The sequence below is a fragment of the Pan troglodytes genome, chromosome 19 (assembly GCF_028858775.2).
Source record: "Pan troglodytes isolate AG18354 chromosome 19, NHGRI_mPanTro3-v2.0_pri, whole genome shotgun sequence".
Lineage (NCBI taxonomy): Eukaryota > Metazoa > Chordata > Mammalia > Primates > Hominidae > Pan > Pan troglodytes.
The window spans coordinates 23,573,601-23,582,337 of NC_072417.2; the positions used below are offsets into that span (position 1 = coordinate 23,573,601).

General features: G+C 60.0%; 1 protein-coding gene across 18 annotated transcripts; it reads left to right on the forward strand.

Moving 5' to 3' along the window:
- The first annotated feature begins 3,122 nt into the window (after positions 1 to 3,122).
- SLC25A39 (solute carrier family 25 member 39) lies at positions 3,123 to 8,400 on the forward strand. Of its 18 annotated transcripts, none has more exons than XM_016931667.3 (12): positions 3,123 to 3,304; positions 4,434 to 4,533; positions 4,667 to 4,726; positions 5,179 to 5,223; positions 5,503 to 5,612; positions 6,261 to 6,328; positions 6,470 to 6,594; positions 6,797 to 6,970; positions 7,297 to 7,406; positions 7,592 to 7,673; positions 7,752 to 7,832; positions 7,912 to 8,400. In XM_016931667.3, the coding sequence occupies exons 2-12, from the start codon at positions 4,449 to 4,451 to the stop codon at positions 8,025 to 8,027; spliced, it is 1,056 nt and encodes a 351-aa protein (XP_016787156.1). In that variant the 5' UTR covers positions 3,123 to 3,304; positions 4,434 to 4,448; the 3' UTR covers positions 8,028 to 8,400. The 18 variants fall into 18 exon arrangements, with proteins under 18 accessions (XP_016787156.1, XP_016787153.1, XP_016787154.1 ...); XM_016931664.3 differs by having other exon boundaries at positions 3,138 to 3,304; positions 5,479 to 5,612; XM_016931665.3 differs by having other exon boundaries at positions 3,141 to 3,304; positions 7,279 to 7,406.
- Positions 8,401 to 8,737: the final 337 nt, after the last annotated feature.

Sequence of the window (8,737 nt, forward strand, 5' to 3'; positions counted from 1 at the left end):
TAAGCACGTCACAGCCATTAATGCATTAAATCCTTACATAATCCCTAGAGGAAGGTGCGTTATCATCACCATCAGCCCATTTTGTAAATGGGGAAACTAAGGCTTAGAGGCCTTAAGACACTTGCTTGTAAGAGGCAGGTGAGATGGAAAGCCAGGTCAGGGTGCTGCTGGAACACAGCATCTGGGCTGAGAACTGGACAGGGTGGGAGCCCATCTGGCTCAGGCACGTTGGGGGGTCTAATGCTGACTCTTTCATTTGAGTGACCTTGGGGCGATTTGACCTTTGGGGCCCCCCTTTTCTCATCCGTAAAACGGGAGAGTGTGTGCAGGGAAAGTCTGGGTTCTCCTCCACACGAGTAAAGTCACTACACACAAGAGCCCTCAGTTTCCTCCCCTGTTCTGTAAACCAAAACGTCTAAGTTGTAAAGAACCTTGGCGGAGAGTAGGCTCTCACCTTGACCGATAGTTTATTTATTTATTTATTTATTTATTTATTTATTTATTTATTATTTTTTGAGACAGAGTCTCCCTCTGTCATCCAGGTTGGAGTGCAGTGATGTGATCTCGGCTCACTGCAGCCTCGACCTCGCGGGCTCAAGCGATTTTCTGGCCTCAGCCTCCCAAGTAGCTGAGACTACAGGTGCGCACCACCACCGCTGGCTAATTTTTGTACTTTTAGTAGAGACGGGGTTTCGTCATGTTGGTCAGGCTGGTCTCGAACTCCTGTCCTCAGGTGATCCGCCCACCTCGGCCTCCCAAAGTGCTGGGATTACAGGCGTGAGCCCGACCTTGACTGATAGTTGATAAAATTATTTCGTGTCATTTCTGAACTCAGCTTGAGATGGGAAGGGAATGGAAAGGACGCCTTCTCTCGGGCCCTTTTGCCCAGCGCCCCTTTACAGGTCACAGATTGCACTCTCCCTGCTCCCAAGCTGGAGTTTCAGAGCTGTGGGGGAGCTCAAAGGCATTTTGTCAGGGAAAGCTGATAGTTGGCCCCTCGGAGTCCACGTGCTAACCCGGCAGGCGCCAGCTGACTGGGCTCCTCCAGCGCCGGACGCGACCAGTGGGGGCCTGAAGGGCGGGGAAGGCAGAGACGTCAAAGTCGAGGCCTACCCTTCTTAAAGGCGCAGGCTAGGACTCCCCCTCTCCCCGCCCGCTCCCCCCCCCGCCTCCACCCGCCCGCCCGCCCCCCTCCGCCACCGCCCCCGCGTGCTGGTTTCTCTGTTAGGACAAATAAGCAAGATAGCACAGAAGTTCTAAACGCGAAGTGGGTGGTGGGGCCTGGGGTACGGGGCTGCCCCGGGAAATAAAGTGTCTCCCTGACAAGCGGGATCGGAGAGGGCAGCGCTGGACTTAAGCCTTCCTGTCTCCCGGGGAGGCAGTGTGGAGCCCTGGGAAAAGCACCCGGCCGGTTCGAATCTCCGGCTCTTCACGTCGAGCCTCAGTTTCACTTTCTGTAAAACGGGGTAATCTATTTCTTTTTCAGACGGAGTTTCGCTCTTGTTGCCCAGGCTGGAGTGCAATGGCGCAGTCTCGGCTCACCGCAACCTCCGCCTTCCGGGTTTAAGCGATTCTCCTGCCTCAGCCTCTCGAGTGGCTGGGATTACTGGCATGCGCCACCACGCCCGGCTAATTTTTTGTATTTTTAGTAGAGACGAGGTTTCACCATGTTGGTCAGGCTGCTCTCGAACTCCTGACCTCTGGTGATCCGCCCGCCTCGGCCTCCAAAAAGGCTGGGATTACAGGCGTAAGCCACTGCGCCCGGCCTTTTTTTCTGAGACGGAGTCTTACTCTGTTGCCCAGGCTGGAATGCAGTGGTGCGATCTCGGCTCACTGCAACCTCCGCCGGCCGGGTTTAAGCGATTCTCCTGCCTCAGCCTCCCGAGTAGCTGGGATTACAGGCGCCAGCCATCATGCCCGGCTAATTTTGTATTTTTAGTAGAGACGAGGTTTCACCATGTTGGCCAGGCTGGTCTCGAACTCCTAACTTCAAGTGATCCGCCCGCCTCGGCCTCCTGAAGTGCTGGATTACAGGCGTGAGCCACCGCGCCCGGCCTGTGATAATCTATTTCAACAGTAATCTACTGCAAAGAGTTTTGAGACTCAGAAGAAATCACGATACGAGAGCAACCAACACCAAAACGTCGATGCCCTCCCGCACTCAGTGCTCTTCCTCTCCGCGCAGAGTCATTCCGGGCCTTAGGCGAGGTTGTGATTTGCCCAAGGTCAAGCGAAGGTGGGATCTGGCTCCCCATGGCTCTCCAGTCTCCCCCGGCTTGCTCACGTCCCAGCCCGCCCGGCCTGGGCTGCAGCTCAGCTAACCCAGTGGCGCATACCCGCGCGGGGCCCTGTGGTTTACAAAGCGTTTTGCAGTTGCAGGCCTGTTCTGTAACCTGAAAAATGGGGGCGATGCTAAGGCCGGCGAGAGAAGTCGCCGCGAAGTTTTCAAGTCTCGGCGGGTAGCCCGGCAAGTAACTTCGTCGTTATAGTGTGGTCTCCCGGCGATCTCGAAGAACTCATTCTCACTGCCGCCGCCACGCACCTGAGGACACCGAGGAAGAGGGCCAGTGCGTCACCCTCGCCGTCCAGAAGGCGCTGGGGCTTCCAGTGCCGCGCGCGGCCGGGGCGGGGCTGGTGAAAATGCGCTGTTAAGGCCGGCGCGGCGGCTCACGCCTGGAATCCCAGCACTTTCGAAGACCGAGGTGGGCGGATCGCTTGAGCCCAGGAGTTCCAGACTAGCCTGGGCAAAATAGGGAGACAAAAATAAAAGTAACAAACCAGCCGGGCGTGGCGGCGCGCGCCTGTGGTCCCAGCTACTCCGGAGGCTGAGGCAGGAGGATCGCTTGAGCCCGGGAGGTCAAGGCTGCAGTGAGCCTAGATCGCGCCACTGCCCTCCAGCCTCGGCGACAGAGCGAGGCTGAAAAAGATGCTGTCTAAAAAAAGATGCTGGAAGTGCGTGCTGCTGCCACGTTAAGCGCGACGTGGAGACCGCGAAGTTGGCCGGCAGCTCTCAGCGCTGGACAGGCATGGAACCCGCCCGCGCGGCCCCGGCAAGGGGGCGGGACCGCCGCAGGTCCGGGCGGAGACGCGAGTGGGCGGAGCCGGGGACACTCCGGGCTTGCGGCTGGTCGGCCCGCGGCGGGCGGGGCCTCGTGGCGCGGTGTAGGGGCGGGGCCCCCTTGGCTGCTTTCGGCGTCGGCCTAGGTGCGCTGCGAGCGCGCGCGGACCGCGCACAGGCGGCGGAACCGGTATGGGCCCGCCTGGCCCTGGGCGCCGCGCCGCACGAGCACCAACCTAGAGCCAGGTAGGCGGCACTGGGCCGGGGCTTGGGGCGGAGACGGAAGCGGGGGTCTCCGGGCGGCCGTGCGAGCCAGGGCAAGTGCTGGGGCCGTCGAGCTGGCGTGGTCCCCCTCACCTGGCGGCTCTCCGCCGTTCGGGGCCGGGAGTGTCGCCGAGGGTCGGGGAGACATCCTGGTCCTACGTCCCTACTTCCCGCTCTCCCGGCTGCGCCCCGGGCCTGCATTTTGGGGCGGGAGGCCAGAGACTGCTCTTTCTCTCCGGGCCCCGGGTCTGGCCCGTCCGGCCGGGCGGGGAGGGCCGGGCATCCCAGCCTGCAGTCCCGAGGAGGCGACGGGCCCTTCGTGGTCACCGGATCTGTTTACACGTCACCCTCGGTGCCCGGCCGTCCCTCCACGCCCAGTAACTTGGGCTCGCAGGTGCCTGCCCGGGGCCTTGGTGCTGGAGTGGGGGCTGCGGGGGCAGCACAGGTACTCTGATTTTGGGGCCACGAGGGCCAAATCCGCGCCTGCACGTAGGAGGTGCGCAGTGGACACGTGCGAGGTGGACGAGGGAAGGACCCTGGCTCCTACTGCATTCGAGCGATAGGTCTGGCACCCTAGCTTCCTTCGGAACCACTCCTGAGTGACCTTGGGCAGGCCACCTCGTCTCCCCGAGCCTTAGTTTTCCCCGACGGAGGGGGGCGGACAGTCCCTGCTTTAGAGGTCATTGCCAGGGTTGTTGAGGCAACAGATGTTTCGAGGGCGGTGGATGAGGGTTGGGTTAAAGTCTCACAGTGGGCCGGGTGCGGTGGCTCACGCCTGTAATCCCAGCGCTTTGGGAGGCTGAGGCGGGCGGATCACGAGGTCAGGAGATCGAGATCATCTTGGCCAACATGGTGAAACCCTGTCTCTACTAAAAATACAAAAATTAAGCGTGGTGGTGCGCGCCTGTAGTCCCAGCTACTTGGGAGGCTGAAGCAAGAGAATCGCTTGAACGGGGGTGGATGTTGCAGTGAGCCAAGATGGTGCCACTGCACTCCAGCCTGGCAACAGTGCGCAGAGCGAGACGCCGTCTCGAAACAAAAGTCTCACAGTGGCCCAGCCTCCTTTCCTGCCATCCCTGGAGTTGTGGTCTGTTTGAGGTTTGGTTTTCAGGACTGAAGCTTCAAGATGGCTGACCAGGACCCTGCGGGCATCAGCCCCCTCCAGCAAATGGTGGCCTCAGGCGCCGGGGCTGTGGTTACCTCTCTCTTCAGTAAGACCTGGGGAGGTGGGGTGGGGGCAGGTGGGGATGGGGCAGACCGGAGATTGGAGGCTGTGTGGTCCTGGGGGAGGAGTCCTAGGGGTGGGGTCCTGTAAGGAGCCTTCAGACCCGCTTCCTCCCCCAGTGACACCCCTGGACGTGGTGAAGGTTCGCCTGCAGTCTCAGCGGCCCTCCATGGCCAGCGGTGAGTACCTGACCTGGAACTAGTGAGGGGTGGCCTGGAACTAGTGAGGGGTGGTGCCTGGGCAAAAGAAAGATCTCCCAGAGGCTGGCCGTGGTTTCTCATACCTGTAATCCCAGCGCTTTGGGAGGCTGAGGCCGGTGGATCACCTGAGATCAGGAGTTCAAGGCCAGCCTGGCCAACGTGGTGAAACTCCCTCACTACTAAAACTACAAAAATTAGCCGGGCTTGGTGGCATGCGCCTGTAGTCCCAGCTACTTGGGAGGCTGAGGCAGGAGAATCGCTTGAACCGGGAAGGTGGAGGTTGCAGTGAGCTGAGATTGTGCCACTATGCTCCAGGGTGGGCGACAGAGCAAGACTCCATCTCAAAAAATAAAATAAAAAGATCTCTTAGAGATGGGGTCCCTAGGGCGGGCGGGGGCTCTCCTGACTTGAGGGGCTGCCTTGTATTTTAGAGCTGATGCCTTCCTCCAGACTGTGGAGCCTCTCCTATACCAAATGTGAGTGCCCCAAGCCACAGGGAGCATGGGAGGGTGCAAGGGGGAGACAGTCCTTGTCCCTGTCCCCAGGGCACCAGTGGGCTCCACAGCCATGGACTAGCATATACTCCCAGGTCCTGCCAGCCAGTCCTGTGACCTGCACCAGCACATCCACACAGGGACCTGGCCTTTACTGGCCTTCCAGGGATAGGGGCCCACTGCCTCCCTGCAAGGTTCTAGGATCCTGTCATTATAATGCCCCCTGCCTTTCCCCAGTGCCCTTCTCTCTCCAATCCACAGGGAAGTGCCTCCTGTACTGCAATGGTGTCCTGGAGCCTCTGTACCTGTGCCCAAATGGTGCCCGCTGTGCCACCTGGTTTCAAGACCCTACCCGCTTCACTGGCACCATGGTGAGGAGCAGCTGGGTCCATAGGGATTCGTCGGTGTCCGTGAGGAGTTCGGTCTGGCTGGGCAGCAGACCCAGGAAAAAAGGGATTGGGCAAGGCACGCAGAGGTAGCCGGTTCAGTCAGGAAGTGCTTCCGGAGAAGGCAGTACCTCCATGGGGTGTTTGTTTTCTTTTAGACAGAGTCTCGCTCTGTCACCCAGGCTGGAGTGCGGTGGCGTGATCTCAGCTCACTGCAACCTCTGTCTCCTGGGTTCAAGTGGTTCTCCTGTCTCAGCCTCCGAAGTAGCTGGGATTACAAGCGTGCACCACCACCTGCTGCTAATTTTTGTATTTTTAGTAGAGACGGGGTTTTGCCATGTTGGCCAGGCTGGTCTCGAACTCCTGCCTCAAGTGATTTATCCGCCTTGGCCTCCCAAAGTGCTGGCTGGGATTACATATGTGAGCCACCGTGCCTGGCCTCCATAAGGTTTTTGAAGGGTGACCAGGTGTCCGCCTGGACCCAGCTGGGGTACTGCATGTGTAGAGGCAGGGAGGCCTGAGGGCTGTGGGCAGAGGCTGAGGGCGTCAGGCAAAGGCCTAGCCTGGGCCAGCCCCATCACAGACATCACTTGTGTCCCTCCTCTTCCCCTGGGCTGGTGCCTGCTTGGCCAGGATGCCTTCGTGAAGATCGTGAGGCACGAGGGCACCAGGACCCTCTGGAGCGGCCTCCCCGCCACCCTGTGAGTAGCCGGGTCCTGCACCACTCTCCTCTGGTACTTCCTGACCCTTTGCTCCCTGTTGAATGGCTAGGTGGGGCAGGTGATGCTTTAAAAGTTTGGGTCCTTTTGGGAGTCCCAGCTAACCTCTCTCTGTATCCCCAGGGTGATGACTGTGCCAGCTACCGCCATCTACTTCACTGCCTATGACCAACTGAAGGCCTTCCTGTGTGGTCGAGCCCTGACCTCTGACCTCTACGCACCCATGGTGGCTGGCGCGCTGGCCCGCTGTGAGCATAGTCTTGGGCCTTTGACCTCCCTCTGTCCCCACCTCTGCCCAAGCCCAGTCAGTCCCAGCTCCCAGCCCCAACCTCTGCCAGCCTGGGGATGGGGGGGTGTTCTAGGTCCCCAGACCTGGGACAGCAGGTAGGTGATGCCATGTAAGACCTGTGACCTCACCTCTCCCCATTGTCACCCCCAATCCCCACACAGTGGGCACCGTGACTGTGATCAGCCCCCTGGAGCTTATGCGGACAAAGCTGCAGGCTCAGCATGTGTCGTACCGGGAGCTGGGTGCCTGTGTTCGAACTGCAGTGGCTCAGGGTGGCTGGCGCTCACTGTGGCTGGGCTGGGGCCCCACTGCCCTTCGAGATGTGCCCTTCTCAGGTAGGCACCCAAGCTGCAGGGGGTGGGTGAGGGAACCCTGGGGTGATGCACAAAGGGTCTACAGCCAAGTCCCAGCTTTGTGACTAGTGACCATGAAGTTACTTAGCTTTTCTGAGCCATGGGTTTCTCATCTGTGAAGTGGGCCTAGCAGGTAGAGTATTTGCCCAGGCGGTCAGGAGATTAATTCCTACAGAGTGCCTGCTTCTGAGCCTGCATGTAGCAGACAAGACTCACAGCTGGGAGGGAGTGGTGGCAGTGAAAGGTGGACGGTCTGGGGCCACTTCCTTGCCCTTCCCGTCTCTAATCAGTGCATCCCTCACCCCAAGCCCTGTACTGGTTCAACTATGAGCTGGTGAAGAGCTGGCTCAATGGGCTCAGGCCGAAGGACCAGACTTCTGTGGGCATGAGCTTTGTGGCTGGTGGCATCTCAGGGACGGTGAGTGGACTGGGCTGGAGGTGAGGCCAGCGGAGGTCTCCCTGCAGGGGGCCTGAGGATTTTTGGAGATGCCCAGAAGCAGACCCCATGAGGCCTTTGTCCCTCCCAGCCGCAAGAGCCATCTGGGAGGTAGGGCTGGGGGTCCAGGAAGTGGAGCTGAGCCCTCTTCCCGCCCACCCCACCAGGTGGCTGCAGTGCTGACTCTACCCTTTGACGTGGTAAAGACCCAACGCCAGGTCGCTCTGGGAGCAATGGAGGCTGTGAGAGGTGAGGGCCCAGATTGCCGTGGCAGGGGACAGGTGGGGTCCTGAATGGGGTCTCACTGAGCCGGCCTCGCGTTTGCAGTGAACCCCCTGCATGTGGACTCCACCTGGCTGCTGCTGCAGAGGATCCGGGCCGAGTCGGGCACCAAGGGACTCTTTGCAGGTCAGTGTGTGGGTGTCAGGGGTGGGGGCATGGCGGACCTGCGACCTGACCCCTGACCCGGGCCTCCTTTCCACTGCAGGCTTCCTTCCTCGGATCATCAAGGCTGCCCCCTCCTGTGCCATCATGATCAGCACCTATGAGTTCGGCAAAAGCTTCTTCCAGAGGCTGAACCAGGACCGGCTTCTGGGCGGCTGAAAGGGGCAAGGAGGCAAGGACCCCGTCTCTCCCACGGATGGGGAGAGGGCAGGAGGAGACCCAGCCAAGTGCCTTTTCCTCAGCACTGAGGGAGGGGGCTTGTTTCCCTTCCCTCCCGGCGACAAGCTCCAGGGCAGGGCTGTCCCTCTGGGCGGCCCAGCACTTCCTCAGACACAACTTCTTCCTGCTGCTCCAGTCGTGGGGATCATCACTTACCCACCCCCCAAGTTCAAGACCAAATCTTCCAGCTGCCCCCTTCGTGTTTCCCTGTGTTTGCTGTAGCTGGGCATGTCTCCAGGAACCAAGAAGCCCTCAGCCTGGTGTAGTCTCCCTGACCCTTGTTAATTCCTTAAGTCTAAAGATGATGAACTTCTGCCTGGTGCCTGTCCCTCTGGGGCCTGGGGTGGCTGGGAAGGAGGCTTGGGAGGGACCCTGGTGCTGGTTTGGCTGCCCAGAGTGGCACCTATGAAGAGGACCTCTCCAGTTTGGCGAGAGTCGGGGTGAGGACCTAGAGTGTGAGGGACCACAAGTAGACATCCTGGTGGTGAAGTCCCTTTGGGGACCTCCCCCCCATGTTAGGGTTAGAATTGGGGGTGGTAGGGGCTGGGCACGGTGGCTCACGCCTGTAATCCCAGCACTTTGGGAGGCTGAGGCAGGCGGATCACAAGGGCAGGAGATTGAGACCATCCTGGCCAACACGGTGAAACCTC

Excerpts from the sequence above, each read along its gene's own strand:
- SLC25A39 (XM_016931662.4), top strand. The coding sequence starts at position 4,449 with ATGGCTGACCAGGACCCTGCGGGCATCAGCCCCCTCCAGCAAATGGTG. Across the intron at positions 5,224-5,478 it reads GAGCCTCTCCTATACCAAAT|TGCCCTTCTCTCTCCAATCC; the intron begins GTGAGTGCCCCA and ends GCCTTTCCCCAG. Across the intron at positions 6,329-6,469 it reads AGCGGCCTCCCCGCCACCCT|GGTGATGACTGTGCCAGCTA; the intron begins GTGAGTAGCCGG and ends CTGTATCCCCAG.